Consider the following 25,379-nt stretch of genomic DNA (forward strand, 5'->3'; position numbering starts at 1 on the left):
TTCTTTCCAGCAGACAGTTAACAGCCTCTCTGTGAAATCATCCATTCAGGAAGAAACAAGAATAATTAAGCTTTTTTTATGGGGGTGAAACTTATGCTAATTACGAGGTTTTCCTTTATCTTTTTTTTTTTTCTGTAATAAAAGGGATTAGCCCAAGCCTGGGCAACTCGGGGACCAATTTATGGGGGATCCAGGAGAAGCAAGACCCTGGTGGTTAATTACCATTAATTAACATAGTTTGCATCTCCCCCCTCTTAGAATACCCCAAAGGCCTGCTATTGTCAATATTTGTCCCATATACATGTGGACTACCCCAGTCACTGTCCTCCAGCATAATGCCACTAATGATGAGCATTAATACTGTAATTCACAGAGGGGCAGGAGGACAGGGAATTGGCTGCATTTCGCTACTTTCATGGGTGAATTTATTTATTTTTAAGCAGCCTGCACAGGAAGTCTGTGTGTACGTACGCACTGTCCGATGGGCACTTTCGCTCTCTCTCTGTGTGATGTGCTGAAATGCTTCAGTTCCCTTACGGGTGAATCAGGTTACCTGTGTTCTGCCGCTGAGAGCAGGCAGTATGATGTGAGCTCTCTTCATATCCCTGCTGTGTAATCGAATCCGCTCTGTAGGATTGCAGGGGGGCCACTAATCTATAGTCTTCCAGGTCTCATTAAAGAGGTCTCTTCTGTGGCCGACTTTGATCTGCAGTTCTGAATGGAAACCCCCCACCCCCACATTATAATGCATGAGGAACACAGGCACCATTTTTATTCAGCTACCCCAGTGTCATTGTTCTGTGTATTACAATTCAGTACAATTGTGTATTATTGTATTACTGCATTAGATTTTATTAGATTTTGTGTTTTGTGTCATTTGCACACATTAATATTTATTTATTCCCTTCGGCATATCCTTAACTGAGAGAAGGATTTGGCCAAGTCCCATCAAATTCAGTCGAATACTTTCCAAAAACCCAATCATTAATGCATGTCAAAAGTCTAACAATAGCAAACATAGCAACAACAACAAAAAATTTTGTGTTACTATTGATTGTGAACAATGTGTTTACTGCTCATTGCCAAGAAACGCCAAGGGTGTTTGACAGATGGAAATATTCATATTTTGGTCTGGAGATCAGAGATGTTCTGAGTGTTTGAAATCTCCCCTGAATGTGCAACCTCCAGTATTTAAGATGTTGATGCAATTAAAGACTTTGTCCACTAGGGAGCAGCAGAGATTTAGAGAATCTATGAGCTTTGGCTTTGCTAATTTCATGCACACTTCAGAGAGAGCGGGAGGTTATCATCCTTGATTGAGCTCGGCTAATCACAAAAGAACCATCACATTGCCAACAGTATTTTCACCACAGTTTCTGAAATGCGCATACTATGCATGTCGATCTTGCAAGGCAAACTAACTTGCAAAGGGTACAAAATTCAGAGAGTAAAACTAAAATTAAAATGGCCTGCTGGGGTTACCAGTTGAGAAACATACACCTTTCCTGACAGATTGCCGCTACCTCTCTCCTGTCGACTTGTGTGGGCTGGACAGTGGGAAATAGTCGCTAGTGTCCCATGTAGTGCTGTGTGACCTGCAGATAGTGTGTACTGTCTCCTGAACAAGTGCGTTGCAGAACTGTCCATTATTCAGCTGCTATGTCCTTGGGTGGCCTACAGGTAGCACTGCAGTCACACAAGAGGCACGTTTTGGGGCATTTTCAAATTAAGTAGAAAAACACACTGTTGACCTGTAGTAGCTTTAATCTATTATTTCGGGTGTAATCTAGGAGCGGCCAAACCTGGTCATGGGGAGCCGCAGAACCAATTGCAGTGTGCTGAGTTTAAACCTCTAGACCAGTAGTTCTCAAGCTCGGTCCTAGGGGAGCCGAAGACATGATCGAAAGAAAATACACGTGGCTTGATACTAAAACACTTTTTCCTTCTGAATTGCAGCTACTTCATACAAAATGACCACTTTAGTTGTAGTAACAACGTGCTTATCGCATGTATCATAACAGTACACACAAGTTTAACATATTTTAAACATAGCTTATCTCCAACGCGTAATTAATCGCACACACATTAACACTAATTTAGCATCATGCCACTGCGATCACCCCGGTGCGTATTTTCATTTACAATGATTAATAACAGACGTTCGAAAGCGAGTAAACTGCGCGCGCATTGCTGCGTTCCCTGTCCCTGGTGCTGAAATGTAGCGAAGGGCTCGCGCAATGTTCCCACAGTCGAAATGCCCTCATTAGAATTACTTCAGTAACGCAGCAATGTGCTTTCCCGTTGTGGGATGTCCCGGGACATAAACATAAATGTGTCAGTGTAAACCAAGTTAACGGTTTAACCATGTCAGAGGTTTATCGTTTGAGATTCGACTTGCTATTTTCAACAATATGTCTCCACAATGTGTTTTTGTACCAACGTGGGAATTACAGCTTTTTCACAGAAGTGCAGTCTATTGTGCTTATTTAAGTTTCTTCACGTTCTGCCGCAGTGCCACCCCTGGCAAAAAAAACCAAATATTTTTTATACGCCATGCTGCAGATGTATATATTTTTAATCCGAAGTATTCCTTGGCGACCTGTTCAACCGTGAGGCGAACAGCGCAGAGAAGCGTGAAATCTGCCTCCGTTGTACCTTTAAGAGGCTGGTTACGTGTGTAGCAAGCCTACGTCACTGTCGTGTCGACATTATGGATGATATTGAATATCTCTATCGCAGCATTAGACAGCCCGCGCGCCTGGTGATCCCCGGGATTAAACAGGGGCGGAAAGGGTTTGCCTAGGCAGCCGTACACCTCTGCGATAGAAATAGCAATAGAAATAATCACTAATATACAAATACCATCTCTAGAATAAACAGGTTCAGCAGAAACCATGTCTGTCGCAGGATTTAAGAAGCAATTCCACAAAGCCACTCAGGTAAGAACTCGCAAATAAGATTTACGATTCCTTTTTTTTTGCGTGCGTTATTTGGTTTCCTTAAGGATCAAGCTAATTAAATTGACAGTATTGGCAGTGGATGTCAAAATATTGGTTGTGTCAGACAAGCAGCTATTTTATGGTTTTCTTTGTAAATACACTGCTAAGAAAATTCAGGCAAAATTCTCCTTTAAAAATGGACGCTCCGTTTGTTTTCATCTCTGCATTGACCTCTGAATGGTAGATTTGTCCGTGTAATTTTATCGGCGTGAAATGTGGAACCCACACCATTCCTGCACGCGTATTCCATCATAATATATATCTGTTTCTGTTCTTCTTATTCGCGAAAGTGTGTTTCGAGGGAATTATGTCCCCAGTAATTTGGCATTTTTCATGAAACACAGAGGACATTTTTAAATCGTTATTTCATCGGTCGACGTCAAGGTGGCCAAAACGGATGGAATTCATACATGCTGAGGACAAGCTAACCTTCATATGACATTCATTAGCCGTGCCCTGTTCTTAGAAGTCAACCAAAGCCTATTTTCTTACCGCCGTTCGCGCGCGTGCTTTATGGTTACGTGAGTGGGTGGTTGAAGCACTTGCTACATAGGGGAGTTATGCAACACGGTTGAGCATCATCCTGGAAATCCCGTTTGCTCCACGGCTTTTCCCAGAGTGACCTCACAATTCTAATCGCTGCCCGGGCCTATATCTGATTTAGGAGCTGTGCCACAGAACAGAATACAAATCAATTAAGATAAACGTATTTATATCGCTACTCTTATGGTAGTGCTTCACCTGCTTTTGACTCTCTGGAATAAACTGCATTTTGCGCTTTTATATTTTCATCACGGGTGATAATGAAAGTGGTACGTCAAAACACACGCTGGCTATTATCAGTGGTTTACAGTAAGATAATTGTTTTTAAATCGCCTCTTTCAGTAAAAAGAAAAACAACAACTCCAGTTTCCCTGTAATGTTGAGTGTTTCTTTCAGTGATGTTAGTATAAAATGCCAGCATTTTATACAGCATGTCTAAGAACCAGCCTCATTTAGGACAAGGCCAAAGATGAAAACACTCATCAGTGAAATGACAGAAGCGACCAGCCATTGTCAGATGCCTCAAAAGGATCCCCATTCTTATCCAGAAAGGTCCAGTGTGGGTGCACACACCTGATTCTACTAATCAAGGTGCTTAGCAACGACTCTAGTGGGTGATTAGTAGAATCAGGTGTGTGCATCCACACTGTCCCTTTCTGGGTAAGACTGAAAAAAATGCCTGTTTCCACAGGGAATGTACAATGAGATACCTGAATGAAGCTGTTTCACACCTGTATATTCGTGTGCACACCTGTAGCTGTTTGAAGTACTTCTGTGAGATCTAGGTACTGCAAATGCCTACCATGAGGTCTAAAGGCATTGGCCAATCACAGTGGCATACCGATGCCAGCCAGAATCAGAAGATCCACTGTTTCATGGTTGTAAGGAAAGACATTTTAGTTCAGTGGTTCTAAAACTCATCCGACAACCCTCTTAATGAGCAAATGACTGGGCATGTATTGCAATTTAGCACGACACATTCATATGTGGAATTAAAAATAAAAAATCTGTCAGAATAACTGCATGTACACAAAGTGTAGCTCAGTCACTGCGTTTATTTTTACTGTGTTGAATGTGCTCTGAAAGTACTGTGTCACCCAGCAAGTCGCCAGAAGCCTTCCCATGATCCACCAGTGTGTCCTGGCCTGCAGTTTGACCTCCACCGCTTTAGTTTCCTCCCGAAAAGGATCAACAAGCACCATGGTGCAAAAAAAAAGAAAAAAAAAATCCAATAGAGTGTGTGTGTGTGCGCACAGGGTCATTATAAGAGTTAAACCGGGTCCGGTTTTATTGAAGTGTGCAGAAGTGATGCTGCACAGCTGTGGCTGCCCAGCAACCCGCTCGCATCTGCAGTGCTTTATTTGTTGTGTACCATCATCTGCATGCGCATGTCGTCCAGCGGCGCTGCTGCCTGCAGTGCATGTATCTGAAGGACAGTGTTCCCCCTACCCGCCGCCCGCCATTCGATGCTTCCTCTCACTGCAGGAATGTGCTTACCTTACCTGCCCCTTACACTGCAGTGGCTTTCTTTCTCTCTCTCTCTCTCTCTCTCTCTCTCTCTCTCTCCCTCCTTCTCTCTCTCTAACCCTCCACCCCTCCCTTATTTGTTTCTCTTTCCCCCTCCTCCTCCCTTTTTCCTCTCTCTCGGTCTCCCTCTGGTTTTTTTCTCTTGCCCTCTCTCTTCTGAATGCATACAAACTTAGTGACAGAAGGATCGCTCTCTGTCTCTTTCTCTCTCTCTCTCACTGTCTTTCTCTTCTGAATGCATGCATACTCAGTGACAGAATGATCACTCTCTCTCTCTGTTGCTCTCTCTCTCTTCTGAATGCATGCAGACTTAGTGACAGAAGGATCTCTCTCTCTCTCTCTCTCTCTCACCCCCCCCTCCCTCCCTCCCTCCCTCCCTCTCTCCACACGGCTCTAAATCTGTCACGAATCACGACTGTAATCACAGCTCTGAGGCCCTGTGTTTGGCCCCAGAAGCCCCTAATCTCCCGCTGACTCACTGGTCCTCCAGCCCTGCGAGCATCTGCAGCCCCCAGTGTCCCAGCGTCCCAGCGTCAGGAGGAAAGTCATTCCTCTGCTCAGGGCTACACATCCGGCCAAATTTAAACGTACTTTCACCTTTCTGTTTTAAGATTTTGTCTTTGGCGTTTTTTTTATTTTTCTGTTGCCCAGAATGCACCGGTGGCTGGAGATCAGTTTCGAAAGCAGTGGGTTTTTAAAAGTTTTTTTTTTTGTCACCTGCCTGTAGCCGTGGTTACGTGTCAGAAGTTAGCCCCTGTCAGGGTCTCGGTGCACGTCGCTCAGTACTCACACGTTGTGTGTCGGCGCTGAGCTCCGTGGGAGAACGAGGCCCGCGTGTCTTATTCGGCCGAGCGAAATGAAGCGTCCATCAACACGCCCCCGTCGGCCCGTATGGTTCCCTCGTAAGGCCAAAGGGCACCTTGCTGTGCGCAGTGAATCATTAAATGCCTGTTGTTGTGAGGAGTGCAGGGCATGAAGGGCGTCGTCCCCTCCCCAGGCATGCAACTGGGGCAGTAAATTATGTCTGACTTTATCTGGGTAGTAATAACCATCCCTGCAATTCACCTTCACAGGGTGACTGTGTGTGTGTGTGGGGGGGCATAGCATGCAAACACACCCATTGGCTCTAACTAATTTTAATTTTCCTAAAAAATTGGGAAAATTCTACCTGCTACCTGGAAGAAAGTGTCTAAGAATTACATTTTTTTTTTACATAATGCAAAACATGTTACAGTGAGGTATTTATTATATTTTTATTGAATGTCCCTTGTACTGTAGATATCAGCAGAGTGTAATTTATGCTATTGAGATTAAGACCAGAGGCGCATGTGCCTCACAGGGGACACATAAGAATTTCAGGGACTAAGGAGGATATAACTGATTATATGTATACAACACAGTATAAAAAGCACTATAAAAAACAGTGTTTGTTGGAAAGCACAGGCAGTTAAATAAGTTAATATGCAAACGTGTCACGTGGAGAACAGGCATAACAGACAGATAACAGTAGAGATGTACAGGGGGGTGACAGTAAAGGGGGAGGGGGGTGGTCTGGTCACTGTTGTGAAATCATAATCCTATTTAGAGATTGGGACACACACCTGATGGATCTCCCCACAGTGATTTAGATCAGATTTACCTGTATTGACTGGTACTAGAAACATAATAGATTAATGTTTTACGGGCATGTATGACATGTGGATTATAGATTAATCTGTCATTGATTGGTATTTGAAGTAGATTTAGATTAATCTCTCATTGGGTGATATTAGATGCCTGATACAGCCAGCCTCTGGCAGTACTGCTTGCTCTGATTCCCTCTCTGGGCACAATTACAAATTAAAGCAAATTACACTTGGTCTTGTCCGAACGTCAGACCGGGTGTTTATGTGGTGAAGTCTTAACTGCCTGCAGCTGTGTCCTCCCATGAATCAGAAAGATGTTTCTAGTAACCCTATCAGCAGGGAATCAGCTCTGCAATACTGCGGTATATAAGAGTGTGTGATACATGGGGATTGTAGTATTAAGGCTTGCATAATATATGAGGACTACAGTACATTATGAAATTGTGTCTAAGATAAGAGATATGAAATTGGGTCTAAAAGCCACAATTCGGACCCCACATTTTAAATCATACTCAGAATACTACGAATATATTCTCTGTAATTCCAGATTTCTCGAAAACGTGTTAGATGTAGGTCAGACTACATTTCTGATGTTCTGCTATGGGTCATAATCAAAAGATTATTTTACATCAGTGAAATAGTGCACCTCTTTTGGGCAGCACCTACAATTCGGGGTGGTAGTGTAGTATAATGGGCAAGTAACTGGTCTTGTAACCTAAGGGTCACAGGTTTGATTCTAAGGTTGGACATTTCCATTGTACCCTTGAGCAAGGTACTTAACCTTCAATAAATATCCAGCTGTATAAATGGATGCAATGTAAATCCTACGTAAAACGTAGTGGAAGGCGCTCTGGGTCAGAGTGTCTGCTAAATGCCTGTAAGGTAATGTAATTTTAGAGGTGTGTGTGACAGAGACGGCTATTTTAGGATTGACGCAAGTCGAAGAGAAGGCGCCCGGCTCCTTTAAGAGCCCAATCCGGGTAACTGAGCGGATATTATGGCTCCTGGACCAACCTCAGCTCTTTGTAGAAGAACAGAGAGTTCTCCCCTCTCTCCGAAGCTGAGGCACTGTCCCGCGTTCACGCTGCATGACCGCGACTCGTGAAGAGAGAGAGAGAGCGGATGAACACAGACAGGGTTAAGACCGGCGGCTATTTAATTAGACTGCGGGGGGGGGGATGGGGGGGGTCAATGTGCTGGAATGTTCCGGAATGTTTCCAGTGCAGGTGTCTGACAGGTGGGACGTGGCTGAGGTGGAGTGCCTTGAATGGTAAATGGTAAATGGACTGCATTTATATAGCGCTTTTATCCAAAGCGCTTTACAATTGATGCCTCTCATTCACCCATTCACTCTCACACCGACGGTGAAAGGCTGCCATGCAAGGTACCAATCAGCTCGTTGGGAGCAATTAGGGGTTAGGTGTCTTGCTCAGGGACACTTCGACACGCCCAGGGCGGGGGATCGAACTGGCAACCCTCCGACTGCCAGACAACCGCTCTTACCTCCTGAGCTATGTCGCCCCTATGTCGAATGAAAGCTTGTTCTCAGCTGACGCATCCAGTGCCGGTCTTTTGCAGTCCGGGCACAGAGAAGGCCGTCACGTTCCCTCTCCGGTTGATTTAGTGCCCGGTCAATATATCTGACCTTTACTGTCAGTCGGAACGACAGTTCTGTTCTGAGCAGGGGGGCGCGGTCTGCACCATTACAGCCAGAGGTGGAAAAATCCAGGTTCAGAAAGTAAAAGTCCTTCCCTGTGTTTTGTTCCAACCACCTGGATTTGCTGATTAACACATTTTGTCAGCCAGGAGGTGGAAATAATTAGTCGAATCAGCCGGCTGAGTTCATGGGTGGAAGGAATACATGGCGAGACTTTTACTTTCTGACCCCTGGACTTTCCACCTCTGATTACAGCCAAATTTCTTTGAGGGCCCCCGTCAGTCAGCGGCCTTGGAGTTGTCCTAAGATAATCTTCCAGTATCTTGACAGGAAGATATATAGGCTCAGCGACCTTAATTATCCATATCTGCCATCTGTGTTATTTTACGGTCTGGTTTTTTATGATTAGAGATGTTATGTTCACCGTTGTACTGAGGTGCTAAGTGAGGCCGCTTCAAACAAAATGTAATTTAAAATTTGAATTCATTTTAAAATTGAAGAATTTCATGTTATGAACTTAAGACCAGGTAGTTAATAAAAACATTTTAAATGGAGAAAATGTGACTTGATTGTTGGGCCCAGTACGTGTGGCCTGGATGGGTGGCACAGTGGTGCGGTGGGTAGCACCGTTGCCCCGCAAAAAGTTTCCGGGTTCTCATCCCGACTGACCGGACCCTCTCTGCGTGGAGCTTGCGTGTTCTCCCCGTGTTTCGGCTGGGTTTCCTCCGGGCACTCCGGTTTCCTCCCACACCGAATGGGCTAGGTATACTCCTGCCAATGCCCTTGGCTGAGATACTGGCGCCCAAGAACTGGAGTTACCGCACTGTGGCTGCCCACTGCTCCTAAGTCACTAGGATGGGTCAAATGCGGAGGACAGATTACCCCCACAGGGTTTGATAAAGAGTATCTTATCTTACCCACCGCCCCGTGTGCAGCTTCAGTAAGCTTCTGGGATCCTGCAGGGGGGAACACTGTGCCGGTCTTCCACGTCGTCAGTCAATAACCTCGCATTTGTTTGATGGAGGGGATTCATGCGCTGCCATTATCTCATTCCCTACTGGAGCTGTACGCTTCCCGGTGATGGATTGATTCGGTGCAGCGTGGTTCTCGCAGCGCGTGTGTCCATGAGCAGGCCCTGATCCCTGCCGATGAATGCTTTTCCCCCGCAGGGCTGCGGGGGCCATTTTAATCTCCTTTGGCCGTTGCATTGATTAGATCTGGAGGCAAAGTGATTCCCAGGCTTACCCAGGCCTTATTTTAAGATCGTTTAAAAATGACTAATGCTTTTCATCAGCGCGGTAAAAGCAGACACGGCTGGCTGCTGTGTGTGTACGGGTTTGGATGTACCCCTGTTGGAACAGTTTTAAATATCTGAATATATGTTTTAAATCTCCTCTTAGATCTAAGCCAAGGAACTATGTGTGTGCCGCAACAATTATGGTTTTTGGGCAGGTCTTGTGTTATGAGCAAGCTGGATAATACAAGGTGGTGTAATCTTTGGAGTGTTATGAAACAGGGATTTATACACACCATGCTTTGGGTGTTTGTTACAATCTGCAGGTGGCTAAAAAAAACTCTTTTTTTTTGTTTCTTTTTTGAGTTTCTGATGAAATTTGTTTTTGAAATGTTTACATTTAGGCGTTTACCAGGGACTGTAATCTTGAGCTGCTTACACAGATTATACTGTTGAAAGAGAGTTTTATTGTATTGGAAAGAAAGGAACAGGAGCTTCCCTATAGAGGACGTGAGCGTCAGTGCGAATGATCATAGCCATGACCACTGGAGCCCTTACGGCAACAAAACACCATCTGTCTGCCTCGCGGTCGTTGATCGTGCAGCGATACTTCTACACTGGGCATGTGCCTACGTGTGTCTAAGAGGCTCCTCCCCCTGAGTCTGTGCTGATTGGCCGGTGGTTGCGATGGTGTCACATTGTCTCCGCCCCCTGGAGTATTGTGGTTGTAGGGGAACAGGGACACATCGCACCACTGTGACTCCTCCCCCCCATTATGCAATAGACGCCCGAACCTGCCAATCAGACGCGGCCTGCAGCAGGGGTCGTGACTCAGTGCTGCGTGTCCTCCCTCCCTCCCTCCCTCCCTCCTTCTTTCTCTCCTTCTCTGTGACTTTCTCCATCACTCTCCCTTAATCTTTTGTCTTTAGATTGAGGGGCTGCATTATCTCTGTCCCCGTCTGGTGTCCCTTCCTACCAGAGGACCACAGCTTTACACATTTGTCCATTGGTTTGGAAACATAAAGTCAAACTTGCACAATAAGGGATCATTTACCTCCATATCAAGTCTTCTCAGCGGAGACTGATTCCGAGTATGATATATTTCACCTGATTCACTGAGTGGAAACGTTCAGTCCAGTTTCTTGGCTGTGTGGGGTTCATTCTTCATGTACATTAGCTCTCTCTCGTACTACTTATGTAACCAGCAACTGTCAATCGATCAATACATTTTGTGTGCTTGGAAATAGAATGGAATTTCAAATTCAGTTTTCCAGTATTCGGAATATGGTGTAAACACAGTCGGGGTTATGCTTAATAGCAGTGAATATTTGGATGTCGTTTAAAAGGAATGGAATAGAATAAGATGCACTGTAATAGTGGGGAATCAATGGCTTTTTGCCGTGTTATGTTAGCGGTGTTTACCGCTAACTCTGGCAGTCGGGTGCCCAGGCTGAAGTGTTGGGATTAGGGCTGGCGCTGTGAGCACTACTGGTTTTGGGACGGTGTGACGTCCGCGCCACCCTTTTTTTCCGAGGCCTTCCGGAAGGATGAGGAGAGTGGGAGGAGCGGAAGAGACGTCGGGCCGTCTCCTGCGGGGGCCGTTCCTGTGTGTAGCCGCTAATCGCGCGACCGCTAATCCCCCGGAGACTCGCGGCTAACGGGGATATTTTAAGCCTGCCGGGGGAGGGGGGCGGGGGATTAGGCCGGTGGGATGGTCCTGGGAGGATCAGACCGCACCGCGCCTCTCCACCCAAAACGCCTGCTGCTCACATTGGGCACCGTGTGACTGCGGGAGAGGGACATCTTGGCCCGGCGAGACCCCTGACACTACCCTGCCGCCCAAGCTGTGACCCCCCCTCCCCCCCCGTGCCCTGCCCTGTGCTCCACCACCCAACCCTGTCTGTCTGATCCTCCACAGGGCGATCTTCTTCCCCATACACACACTTTTTTTTCGTGATCAACTCTTTTTTATTCAAAAACAGAAAATTAAACACGACATGTAATTACAGTCATTTCTTTATCCCACTCCTACGCATAGTAACCCCCCCCCATCTCACCCCCCCCCCCAATGACTCCCCTCTCCCACCTGTTCACCCATCCATCGGGCTAAGGGTAACAGCTGCTGCAAGCCATTCCCCAAAAACACACTCAAAGCTTTTAGCTTGTAACGTTTCTGCATCGGCAGAGTTCCTTATCTGTGTGTACCTACCTGCAACCTACATTCTCAGAAATAAAGGATAAAGGTACAGTGGAGGTACATTTGTCTTTAGGAAGCAAATTTCAGTTCAATTTTATGTACATATGCGGTGCCACCCTAGTGAAAAGCATTTGTACGTTTATAGTCACTTTTTCATGCATTTTTTCCTGAGAGTTTATAAATGTGTGTGCTATCTCTGTAAAACCCATTTATCCTAACATGCTTTTACTTAAAAGCAGACGCATCGATGTGTCCTCCTTGGGGCTATAAATACATGTGCAGCGCAAATAATAGAAAGGGCAGAAGCTTCCATTGACCAGGCAAGACGCGGTTTAACCTCCTTAAGTGCATTAACCAGGGAGAAACAAAACGACTGCACTGGAATCACATCTCTGTCAGACAGGAGGCCAATCTACCTGTGCTAAGAACAGCATCTTAGTAACTAAGATGGGCCCAATCTGTGTGTTCCAAGAGCAGTATTTTAATAAATAAGATGGGCCAGTCTACCAATTCCAAGAGCAGCATTTTAGTAAATAAGATGGGCTCCCATGTGACTCAGGCACTGATGGTGCTAGGCCTGGCCTGTCCACAGAGGTGTCAGAAAGGGTTCCTCATCCCAGCAGGGCTCAAAGGTCAGGGGTCAGGGGTCATGGTGAATCAGGTTGGCTATGCGTTAGCTGCACTGGCCAGAGCTGGAATTTGCCAGCTGTCTTCACTGAAACATTCTCCTCAATGCAGAGGTAATGTGTGTGTGTGGTTTTTGGAGCCAAAATGGCGGCTGGTTCCCAGCCAAGTACATCCCGTTCTGTGGGTCCGGGTGGCACAGCAATGAATCAAGGGGCATGATTAATGATTCCGAAGGAAAAGTATGGGGAGAAGAAACCGGCAAAAAAAGAAAAGGAAATGTTCTGTGTCTGTAAGGCAAGCCATTCTCTTCTCAATATTTTCGCCATAGCGTACTGTATATATAAACCTGCTGGTGTGTGTTTTTATTGTATACACCTGGGTGATGTACACCTGTGCCTGTTTTTCTCTTCGCAGAAAGTGAGTGAGAAGGTGGGTGGAGCTGAGGGAACAAAGCTGGATGAGGAGTTCATAGACATGGAAAAGGCAAATATCCCATTTTAATATGGCACCCCATTGCAACGGCATGCATGAAACACCACATCTTCTAATGGCCCTTATAGTACTCCATTACAAAGCACCAGTATGTACCAGACATCAGTGATTCCTTCAGAAGCTCTTTCTTCTTAACTCAAACCGTTTTATTAAAGATTTTCTGAGGGAACGACAAATAAACTACTGTATATATTTTAATATTTACTCACTTAAGAACTGCTTTATGTCCTGGTATTTCCCCACTTAATAATGTCTGTAAATCCTGGTATTTCCCCTTTATATCCTGATAATTTAAAACCATCTTTGTGTATGTTTTTCTCAGTCTCTTCCTCTCTTTTATTTTTTTGGTTGTAGAAAGTAGACACCACCAGCAGGGCAATCTTAGACATTATGACCAAGACAACAGAGTACCTGCAGCCTAATCCAGGTGAGCGGTCCCGAACAGCCCACCTTCGGCTCCTGGGGGGAGGAGTTTGCTCATCATATGTGGGCGTGGCTTTAAATGTCTCATGCCACCCTCAGAATTTCCTTTCACGCTAATGGTAAAATATGGGATAGTTTTCTATATGGATAAAATACAAATGCAATTCTATGTGATACAAGAGGAATATTGGACTATTCATGCCTGTGCTGGAGTGTCAGCCTATTGCTATTGCACATAAATATTTGCATTTAATGGTTTTACAAAATGAATGTTAGTCTGTGTCCTCTTGATAACACTGCCACCTCATTTGTTGAGGCTTCGACCAGGGAGGCTGTGAATGATGGGGGGTGGGGGGATGTGTGGGGGGGGGGTGTGTGCAGGCAAGCCCGCCATAGGCAGCCCACCTACGTCTCTTTGTAAGCCAGCGATTTGGGTGTCTTGTTTCCCCGGCAGCGACCCGGGCGAAGATGAGCATGATGAACTCCATGTCGAAGATCCGGGGGCAGGACAAGGGCCCGGGGTACACGCAGGCCGAGACCCTGCTGGGGGAGACCATGCAGAAATACGGCCGGGAGCTGGGAGAGGAGTCCAATTTCGGTAAAAAACCCAAAACCCAGACCCCCCCCCCCTCCCCCGCGTGACTCCACGCGCCCAGTCAGGGGTGCAGCACAACATTCTGGGCCCTGTGCGTACGCAGTCTCTGTGGGCCCCCTTAAAACTATAGACCAAAAGCAAACTTTTTGGTCCAGGTTAAAAACAAAGTCTTATGTGAATTGTATGGGTCAAAGGTCAAGAGATTCAAAAACAGCAAAATGGCATCCAATCAGTAGGACACACAGACAGAAGAACACATTTCAAGCTTAGAAATGTGTTTATTTAGATACGTTATCAGTGTACGCACGGTAGTATTAAAATGTAGATTTCTGTGCTTTGCGGTAGTTATATCGCATTCGGTCATGTGACACGCCCGTGTTCGTGCGTCTCAGGCATTGCTCTGATCGACGCCGGGGAGGCCATGCGTGAGCTCGGAGAGGTGAAGGACGCTCTGGACATGGAGGTGAAGCAGAACTTCATAGATCCGCTTCAGATCCTGCACGACAAAGACCTCAAGGAGATCCAGGTACTGGGACCGCGTATCACACACCCGATTCTGTATTTATACATCATACATGCACAAAAATGCATAATAACAGTTATGTATTATGTGTGGTAATATACATATTATTAAATAAAATAATAACATCATGGCCTCTGTTTTGCCAGAGAAAACAAGGAGATAGGATATGTACCTTGGAAGCATATCAATTAAGCATTAGCAGGAGTATTATCAGTGGTGTTATCTGTCAGACCTACGCTTGTATGTGCTTTTCGGTTGGTATGCTTTAAGCAGTCCTCTGGCAGCAGCTACTGTTGTTGATCTGTCAGTCTGTCTCCTCTGTACATGCATCTATCTCAGGCCTACTGAGACCAGCAGTTTCCACATCTCTCCTTTATTTAGGAGAGAGAAATGTTTTGGGTTTAGTGTCGGTCGCTCAGCCCTGCGGCTTTCGGGGGCTAACGTCCGACGTCTGGTCTTCCAGCACCACCTGAAAAAACTGGAGGGGCGGCGCTTGGATTTCGACTACAAGAAGAAGAGGCAGGGCAAGGTGCAGGACGACGAGATCAAGCAAGCCCTGGACAAGTTTGACGATTCCAAGGAGGTCGCGGAACTGAGCATGTTCAACCTCCTGGAGAGTGATGTAAGGACTGACCAGCCTCTGTTTTTGCTGGGAAAAAAAACAATCATCCCCTGGCTAACCACCTGATGTAGACCGGCGTCTGTGTGTGAAGTGTCGAGATTGCCATTAAATGTTGTGTTGAGTGTTGTGTGTTGTGTCTGGTGTTAAGTGTTCCTTTTTTTTCTGATTATCAGTTGCGTTCCATTGTCTTCTGAAACCATGGCAACTGTTGTGAACCAGTGTCTCCTTGGATTGATTTGAAGGGCCTGACATCACTGGTCATTACAGACAAAACCTTGTCAGGCTATTTCTCCAAGTAGTCTTTATTACGTGACGCCTTGTCGTTATGGTAAATTTAGGGCTGTACCTTACAGAAAAATGTCTGAGAGCTCATCTCCCGCTTATTTTTAAAAAATCCAGAGCGGTTTGTTTACACGTTTACGTAACAGCCGTTCCTATGCAACCGCCGTGTTCCAGCAGATCGAGCAGGTGTGCCAGCTGGCCGCCCTGGCCAAGGCACAGCTGGAGTACCACAGGCAGGCGACGGACATCATGCAGCAGCTCTCCAGCAAAATGGAGGAGAGGTGAGGGGAGCGTCCCGGCAGGATGGGGGGTACGGGGCGGGGGCGGGGGTGGGGGCAAATTGCAGCATTAAGAATTTCTTCGCCTGCGGTTGGGGAGTGACTTCGCGGCGACAAACAACACTAATGTTGCACACAGAGGGACGAATATATCTGCCCTGCTCATAAGCTAACTTAACGTAACGCAGCAATAATAATAATAATATGCGGCAGTGTAGTATAATGGGTAAGGAACTGGTCATAGGATCGATTCTCAGGTGGGACACTGCCGTTGTACCCTTGGGCAAGGTACTTAACCTGCATCGCTTCAGTATCTATCCAGCTGTATAAATGGATGCAATGTAAATGCTGTGTAAAATGCTGATAAATGCCTGTAATGTAATAATAATAATAATAATAATGCTAAAAGCCATTCACTCTTGTCTTGTAGGATAAGGGAGGCCTCCAACAAGCCCAGGAAGGAGTTCGCTCCGAAGCCCCGTATGTCTCTGGACTTCACCCCCACCGAGAACCACAACGGGGGCGTGGCGCACACAGCCGCCGCCAGGAGGTCTCCAGGTACGGCCGAGCCCGATTCGCTGAGAGAGCGTCCCGACGCACATGTGAGGTCCCAGCCTCTGACCAGCTGGTCGCTCGCGGTTACACTGCGGCGTTCCCTAGTGATGTCACACATCGGTGTTTAGTGTGACGCAAATGTGAAATCACAAACAAATCCAACAGTGCAAACAGATGATCTGTAAAATCATTAACAGATTCAACAGTATAAATGCTGATTTGAGTGTTCTAATATCTGCTGCATAATAATAATGATAATAATTATTATTATTATCATTATTATTTTATCATGCAGTGAAAATTTAAAATTATTATTTAATGTATTATTAATTCTCATAAAGTGGAGTAAGACAAAGGCTTAATGCTGACTGTTAGTTTTGAGTAAATCAAGCAGAATTTACAGTAAATATTGTTTTTTTAAAAATACTACCCTCGCATTTCTATTACCGGTTCTATTTTCTGTTAGTCATCACATTTTCTGACTTTTTGCCTGTCGCCCTTGTTCCCCCGCCAGCCCCGATGGACCAGCCCTGTTGCCGGGCCCTGTACGACTTCGATCCCGAGAACGAGGGAGAGCTGGGCTTCAAGGAGGGCGACGTCATCACCCTGACCAATAAGATCGACGAAAACTGGTACGAGGGCATGCTTCACGGCCAATCGGGCTTCTTCCCCGTCAACTACGTGGATATCCTGGTGGCGCTGCCTCACTAGACTCTCCCGGCCACTGCTTCCACTGCTTCTATTGGTCTGCCCGTAGCCATGACGACGACCATGGATAACAAACGGCCACAGCATGACAGACTGCCTACCACCACCAATCAGAATATAATAAACATAAAACTGCTAAAAAAAGATGCTAATGGAAAAAAAAAAAGATGTTTTATCTTCTTGCGTAAGAAGGTGAGAAAACTTGTGCGGTTTTTCCCCTGCTTCTCCCTGCTCTGAGTGTTAAATTGCTTGTGTCTTCAGTTATAAATGCAGGTGAACTTCGTAAACCTTTCTGTATGCTCAAAACAATTCCACTGTGTTGTTTTATCCTTATATCTTGCGTTTTTTTTTTTGGGCTTTAGACCACGGTTAATGTAATCACAGGATTATCCTTTTCTTAGAAAATACACGAGGCATGACCAAAATTGGTAGTTTAAAGCAAATAAAACTTGTACGCTATCCTGAGTTTAAAAGAATAACATAAAAAATAAATAAAAAACACTAAAACTTTTGAAAAATGAAAAAGTACGACACCTAAAGCAAAATTGCTTGCCTCCATAAGATTTGAAGGTGGAAGTACCCATCATTGCTCTTTGTTAATTATCCTCACAATGTTTTATTTACTTTTTAAATGACATCACATTGACATTAAAATGGCACTGTGCCAGCACTGCAATACATAAAAGCATAAATATGGGACTGGGTCTGTTGTGAGGACAGCCATTCTGTCCCCTACTCTGGCTATATGACTACATAGTGAGATTGACATGTGTCAGGACAAATCAATGCAGTACAGATTTCATGGCAATACATAATCATATGTGTCTGTATTGCGTACATACATGTATGGGCCGGTCAGTGATAAATGATAATGAATATTAATATTTAAGCGAAGGAAACAGACGTAAAATATATTACTGTTTAAGTCATACTGAATGAAAGCATTACTGTGACAAAAACTATTTACTGTCTTTGAACATGCGGTGGAAATATTTGTGAAACTGATCTGTGTACTGTGCTATAATAATACAAATGTGTTTTTATTGAAGTGGCTGTAATCGCTGCAGTTAAGGATGCAATGGTTTTGTTGCACTAGATTATTTGTTGAGATATCTCTTCAATCCAATCATATTTCTCAATAGAATAGCTGCCTACACTGTAGAATGGGACTAGAGATAGCTAACGATGGACAAAAAATTACGGAATGAAAATAGGTCTACACTTATATTTTTCTTCGCAGATTACGACCCTGGGAAACTCCAGACCTCAAAATGTACCCTTAAACTTCTAATCATCCAGTGACTTTTTTTGCATTACATAATTCATGCAAAAAAGGCCCATGCATTACTAATATTTTTACGGTAATATTTGTGAACTTTTTTGTTTAACAAATAGATACTGTTGAGACCACCAGAGTATTTCTTGTATCACGGCTGCTCAGTCCTGTTCCTGGAGATCTGCCATCCTGTAGGTCTTCATTTCAACCCTAATTTGGCACACCTGACTCTACTAATTAGCAGCACGACGAGAACTCAATCTGTTGAATGAGGTGTCCTTTGTTCGAAATGTAGTTAAAACCTACAGGACCGTAGATCTCCAGGAACAGGGTTGGGCAGCCCCATCTTATGTGATCGCTTTCAAATCAAAGGGATAGCCCAATCTCTTTGTTATAATGACAAACTTTGCAATACAGTGCCACCATTGTAGAAAGACAGTTAAAGAGGGCTCTGGTGTGTGATGTTTATTTAAATTGCTATCTGTTTAATCAGGCAAAACACAGCAGACTGAGCTGTTTACAATGGCTGGCCACCCTGTAAACTACATACATCACTGACCACGTTTACAGGCCACACCCTTGAACATATTATTGCCAGTTGTAATCACTGACCTTGTCATTGACTAGGCCACTGACAATGTAACTGACCACATTACTGCCTGTGTCACTGACATTGTTACTAATTAGGGCACCGCCCACTAAAGAGGAGGGGCCTTTATCCAGAACACAGCATGGCAGGGTCATACTTTTAACTTATTAATGTAGCATTCTGAATAGCCAGTTTTCTCATTATCGTTGTTAATTTATCTGTTTAGACGTCACTTTGGAACAGGACCAGTGGATCAAAATGACACTGTTAAATTTTTTTTTTTTTCTTTAAACAAAAAAAAGTGGAAGCACAACTTTTACTTTTAACAGTGTTTGTCGACAGAAATGATATAGCATGAGTGGGCAGCACATTGAGTTTAAAAGGCTTAAACTTTTCCTTCAGTGTTTTGTCTCCTTTTAATTTTATAATTATTGAGAAATTATTGTATTTTTGCCCTCAGTGAGGACTGTACAGCATTTTGTGTGTTTTCGCCTCGAGTGTGTAGTTATGAATATATAAACAGACAATGAGAAAGGAGGAATTATGTGTTTCACACAATTGTCCTTGAATTGTTCCTTTTTCTTGTTTTTTTCCCCCCGTTGCTGCACCACATTACAAATATGTTTGATGTAATAATGTTATTTAATTAAATAAATACCAACAAACTTAAAAGCTAACCTCTTTCCACACGTGTGCTTGTATGTTGCATGTTCTGGTGTGATTAGAGATGGTATATATTGTGTAAGATACATTATGGTGTGTACGAGTTCTAATTTTGTATTGAAAAAGGGATGCTTTCTATTTTAAGTCAATGATAATGATGGTGTACTTTTTCTATAATGAGAAACATGGTCAATATTTGCTGTAATGGTGTACAGCTAATATCATGAGATGTACTTTTGTTATGGTGAAAGAGATTATGTATATTTGGGGTGATAAATTAGACAATTTGTTTTTTGAGAGATTTCATTATGAATGATTTATGCTTTTTAATTTCAGGCTTCACTGTTCTCTGTGCACCTTCAAGCAGTGCTCCCCACAAATTAAATTCCTTCCTTTAGAAATCCGTTTTCTGCAAATAAATTAATGCCTGTGAATTTTCAACACTTATTTTCCATGTACAGCTGAATAATATTCAATAATAATGCAATAAAAAAATGGGGTATACAACTCCGGTCCTGAAGGGACGGTTTATTTTTATGTTTATGCTTTGTTCCAAACGATTTCCCCACCTTTGTTTTCTAAACAGGCATAAATAACTATCGCTACCAGCATTAAGCAAGGCACAGGTATAAATCAGGGATAATAAAATATGGACAGGACACACGTCATCACTTTTCTCATAGATCCCAGAAAGGAGCTTCACAGTGTGAGCTGGTTATAAGAAACCAACAGTGATTGGTGGATATTCACAGGCCACACTTTTGAAGCCCTTAAGACATGCAGGCAGTATGGCCAGAAGGTACCTACCAGTTACCACTGACGTTGTTCCCCTTTGTTACCAATGCGTGCTGTGATCAGTTGAGCTCCTCTCTGGTTGCTATGTGACAACAAATCTGTCCCAATTTCAATGTCTTGGCTATATATAAGTCCTTCATTACTTCTTGTAGGCCTGAGAGCACAAATTTATTACGGCTCACATTTATATGAGAACATTCATTTATCACCCACTCTGGGTGTCCTGGTATTTGTTAGAGGACACACAGGAAGCGGTACATGAGAGTACAAGCAGAGAACACTTATCCACACAGTACAACACAAAGAGTTGTATTTTCTGGAAGTATTTTCTTTAATTTTTAATTATGGGTGCATCATCACCGTTTACTCAGTCTCATATAAGCGGTTATTTGATAGCAGAGAGAAAACATTGGCATCCAAATGACAGAATGTTATGTACAGACGTCACAGGTGTAATCATACTGTACTTCTAAATTTACATTTTCAGTGACGTGTGAGCGTTTCCTATTCATCTTCATTATCTATGAGTGGGAAAGTCAAGCTTCCAGAAACCAAAAATGGACAGAGCCATCATATGCTATCAGTGCCTCACAAATATAACCCTTTAAGGTGTGAGATCACATATGTGATTGGAATGTTCTTAACTGAATATTTTAATCCTGATGTCACAATCACTACTGGTGACTGGAGTTCTAGAACACTGACTTAGAATTTTGAAAAAAAATGACTCTTCAAAAGATTAAAGCAATCATTGTGTCCTCCGTGGAGAGAACCTTCCGATTTGTTGAAACTCTTCAGTGATCGACAGCTTGTAGTAGCCAGGCCCACAACGGGGTTCCTGAAGCTGCACTCTCCCAGGCCCACTTTAACCCTCGGGCCCAGCCGGGACGGGTTCGGCTGGGCGAACCCGAACAACCTCGGCGAAATCGCCGCCAAACCAGCAGGTGATGTGGGCGGAGTCCAGGACGAAGTAGAACAGGCGGTCCGGGCAGCGCGTGCGGCGGTAGACCGAGCGCGGGTCGGCACGCAGTACGTCCCGGATCGCGGCCTCCGCCTCCTCCGGGCCCCGCAGGAACCGGAAGCTGGGTCGACCCGGTTCTGCAACACCACGGGAAAAAAAACCCAACATCAATGTGACCGTGCATCTCACACAAAACACACGCAGGCCATTCTCCAACGCTGTACCACGGATACTCAGATCTGACCCACGAATCCAAATCCGGCCCGGGTTTTCATTTCTCCCAGGTAATTAACTGAACAATTACAGCAACGGTCAGGACAGTTCTATGAACTGATTAACAAGCAGCGCAAACATCGAAATGTAAAACGCGAAGCTTCATTCCATCAATCCGAGCATGTCAGAAAGTGCATTACAGCGCCCTCTACTGGATAGCATCATGCGCTCTTCGCTTCAGAGTGGTGGAATTGGTTACAGGCACTTCAAAGTAGACACTGTGCTTGCTTTGTGAGAATAAGTGTAACAGGGTGTTTCCAAAAAAAAAAAAAAAAGGCAGAAAATAAGAAACGTGTGTACAAGTGCAAGACTCATTTGTTTGTGTTTCTGCCAAGCCCCTAAATGCAAGTAAAAGCACCACCCTTTGCGTTTGGTGTTTGTGTAACAGGTGTGAGATGCACCGTAATGGTCTGGGGATGCACGTTGACTGGGCCGTACCTGTCTTGCCAGGAGGCTGAAACTGGCGCAGCTCTGTCTCGGCGTGGGGCGTGAGGCGCACGGCCAGGCTGGCCACCGGGGGCGCCCTCACCCAGGAGGCGACCTGGCTGGGCGGGGCCTCGCTGTAGCACACCTCCGTCCCGCCGTGGCGCTCATCGTGCCGGCCCTCAAACGACTCCGCTCTGGAGCGGCTCCACCGCCCCCGACCCCTCCTCCAGCCCCTCCGGCCTCCCCGACCCCCCCGGTGAGCATGTCGCTCTGGCTGATGTAACGCTGAACGTCCCTCAGTGCGGCTGCCACGGTGTCTGTCAGCGGGGCGTGGCCTGCAGGGCCACATGCGGACTCCTCCTTCACGTCAAAACCGAAGCCCCGCCCCTCTTCCTCCGACAACGCCGTGCATCCCCCGGAGTGAGAAACTGAGGGGGAACCCCTCGTTTCAGTAGGGGAACCAGCAGGGGAACCCCTCGTTTCAGTAGGGGAACCAGCAGGGGAACCCCTTGTTCCTGTGGGGGAACCAGCAGTGGTACCCTCCGTTTCTGGGCACACAGTGTTCCCAAAATCCGTTCTGCCAGACGGAGAGTCATACTCAGGGATGTACGGTTTGATGTCCAATACAGGCGTGCCAGCGATCATGTCAATGCCTGACAGGTGAAGAGTATCACCTACACACACACACAAAAAAAAAGAATGAATCAAGGAGGTCACAATCTCTCTATTTCTATAGTATGTGTCTGTAACCTGTGTGAACACATAGGTGTAGGGGATGCTACCTCTGTGAACAGGTATGCACAGGGGATGTTACCTGTGTGGACAGGTAGGTGCAGGGGGACGTTACCTGTATGAACAGGTATGCACAGGGGATGTTACCTGTGTGAACAGGTATGCGCGGGGGACGTTACCTGTATGAACAGGTATGCACAGGGGATGTTACCTGTGTGGACAGGTAGGTGCAGGGGGACGTTACCTGTATGAACAGGTACGCACAGGGGACCCTACCTGTGATGCACTCCAGCTTGGCGAGGGTGAGTCCCAGGGCGTTGGGCCGGTGGGGGCTGCGTGTCGAGTACACGCCCACCCTCTGGCCGTTCAGTCTCGGGGGCTTGACCTTGGCCTTGCAGCTCAGGCGTCCGTTCTTATGGAAGAGGAATATGACCCTGGAATCACAGCAGAGATGAACACAGTGTCAGTCAGAGGTGGAAAATCCAGGTCCGGGAAGTAAAAGTCCTCCCCAAGTAGTTCTGCTCCAATCACCTGAATTTGCTCATCAGCACAATCCTTCAGCCAGGAGGTAGAACTAATTAGTGAAATCAGCTGGCTGAGTTTTTTTACCCACGCGGGTAATCAACACGCAGCCTCTATCGCCTCAATGCCCTGGGACTCCACAGGTAACGTCCCCTGTGCATACCTGTTCACACAAGTAACTTCCGCTCCACGTACCTGGTAATTATCCCTGCGCCTACCTGTTCACACAGGTAACATCCCTGTGCGTACCTGTTCACACAGGTGACATCCCATAAAGGGTTAAAAACGAATCGGGGACCCGTCCTGTCCTCACCAGACGTGTGAGTAGTGCTCCAGGCCGATGAGAGCGTGGTGCGGGTTGTTAAAGATGGAAGCCTCTATCCGCAGGGTAGCTCGAGACTGGCCACAAATGCCCGGCTGTCGTGGGGTGCCATTTTTCCCAGGGAAACAGGAGCTGATGTATCCAATTGGAACAGTCTGAATATTCCCTAAAACACAAGACAAGCCATCAAACATAGCGCTTCAACAGACACGACAGTAAAAACAACTTGGCCTTTCACCCTTTTATGAATATTTGCCACCAGACAATATGGCTTCCGTAACTGTTTTTTTGTATCTGTCATTCACCACATTAAAGACAAGACATTACAGCACCTCAGTAGGATTACCAATCAGAAGTCAGTTTTGTGAAGCAATTCATGTATCTCCACAAAATTACCAAAAACCCTGAAACACTACAGGACCGAAGCAACAAATAAATAAATAAATAAAATCACAGTATAAAATTGTTTTTTGTGTTGGTTTACAGTACCTTCTTCCAAGGAAATACCTTCTCCATCTTGCACTTTTTGGCCAGGTTTCGGGTACAGACGCACCCCTAGCTGTTCGCTATGGCTCAAAGCTGACAGGAGGGAATCTAAGTGCTTCCTGTGAGAGCGTACAGCGCTGTCGATCAAATGCCTAAGAGAACAGGAAGGCGTCGTCAAATACGTTGTGCCTTCAATATTATTGTTGGTACAGATATCCAATTTATTGTCATAAGAACATATTGGAGCCATTCAAAAGACACACATTCCACTGACCAAGCGAACTGCCCATTCAATGAACTAGTAACTTTAAATAACACTCGCGAAAATATAATGTAAATTTCCCAGATACAGAAGCCATCTGTGAACAACTTGAAATATTAAGACAGCGAGCAGGAGAGCTAAACACTGTTAACCTTAACTAGCGGCAAAATAGTTACGAACTAACTTAGCACGCGATCTGGTGAGCTATGTTGCAAATGTATTATAACTTTTAGCTAGGCATTCAATTTCGTTTAAGGTTATGAGGTTAGACATGCCTGACATACCTAAGATTTTTAATTTCTTTTCTCATGACAGATATCTGCTGATTGAGTTTCTTCACGTGTTGAGCGCAGCTGCAAGTGCTAGACATTGTTCAGCCTTTTTATTTCTTCAGCAATCGTTCTCAAATTTGAACAAAACGTAGCGTTAATAACTGTGACAGTAGCCTACTCAACACAACCAGTGTCGAGCAACAAAATAGTTCCAAAGATTCTCAAAGTCTGCTGACTTGAAACAACGGCTGCTTAGCATCGAACAGCATAAAATACGCTCTATTCTGCCTGCGATCGAGCACCGTGTCGACCTGAGTTTTAAGGACAAAGCTTCCGGTGTTCACCAGGAAAGAAATTTTCAAATTAAGAGACATACTTTATGAACAATTGCTCAGCACTACCGACAGAAACTGCACGTGTGTCTATGAACCTACGCGCCTACATCAAACCAAAGTGTAACAATTTAAATAACATGTTTTTTAGGTTTTTTTTAAATCTCAGACATTCTGACAACTATTTATCTACTGCCAAACTTGCTTTAGTAGGCTAGAAAATTTCTCTCGAACAAAATTTAGAAATCTAACAAATGGGGGAAAAAATGAATACAGCACATTTTAGCAGCAGTGGTGGCAGTTGTATACAGGGTACAATTCATAGTTCGGAACTAATTTAATTACTAGATATACCGATGAATCAATTTATTCTGGGGCTGGGATACCCAGAGTCCCAAGAAGTGGTCCATAATTTGTTTTCAAGTTCATTTGGTTACCCTAATTTTCACAAATAAAAAACAATACTGTGATTTGATCAATTAATTAATGTTTATTAAAAACAAGACCTTGTGGGATTACCCATTTCAAAAAATACCACCATATGCACAGCCTCACTGGACCACGATACAAAAACAGTCACA

General features: G+C 44.9%; 2 protein-coding genes across 2 annotated transcripts; one reads left to right on the top strand and one right to left on the bottom strand.

Moving 5' to 3' along the window:
• Nucleotides 1-2,673: 2,673 nt before the first annotated feature.
• Nucleotides 2,674-19,035, top strand: LOC135254483 (endophilin-A1-like). Its single transcript, XM_064334660.1, has 9 exons — nt 2,674-2,939; nt 12,824-12,892; nt 13,256-13,328; nt 13,779-13,922; nt 14,312-14,445; nt 14,906-15,064; nt 15,521-15,627; nt 16,055-16,182; nt 16,694-19,035. Exons 1-9 carry the CDS (start codon nt 2,895-2,897, stop codon nt 16,888-16,890), a joined length of 1,056 nt encoding a protein of 351 aa, XP_064190730.1. The 5' UTR covers nt 2,674-2,894; the 3' UTR covers nt 16,891-19,035.
• Nucleotides 19,036-20,517: 1,482 nt separating this feature from the next.
• On the bottom strand, nt 20,518-24,802 carry trmo (tRNA methyltransferase O). The gene is given in 7 exon segments (XM_064334661.1): nt 20,518-21,308; nt 21,883-22,084; nt 22,087-22,544; nt 22,879-23,036; nt 23,438-23,612; nt 23,936-24,084; nt 24,479-24,802. Coding segments are annotated over 7 exon segments (1,461 nt in total). The 5' UTR covers nt 24,565-24,802; the 3' UTR covers nt 20,518-21,075.
• Between the last annotated feature and the right edge of the window lie 577 nt (nt 24,803-25,379).

This window comes from Anguilla rostrata, chromosome 5 (assembly GCF_018555375.3).
Source record: "Anguilla rostrata isolate EN2019 chromosome 5, ASM1855537v3, whole genome shotgun sequence".
Classification (NCBI taxonomy): domain Eukaryota; kingdom Metazoa; phylum Chordata; class Actinopteri; order Anguilliformes; family Anguillidae; genus Anguilla; species Anguilla rostrata.

Coding starts and splice junctions, on each gene's coding strand:
- LOC135254483 (XM_064334660.1), top strand. CDS start 2,895: ATGTCTGTCGCAGGATTTAAGAAGCAATTCCACAAAGCCACTCAG. Junction 2,940..12,823: donor AATTCCACAAAGCCACTCAG/GTAAGAACTCGC, acceptor TTCTCTTCGCAG/AAAGTGAGTGAGAAGGTGGG. Junction 16,183..16,693: donor CGCCGCCAGGAGGTCTCCAG/GTACGGCCGAGC, acceptor TTCCCCCGCCAG/CCCCGATGGACCAGCCCTGT.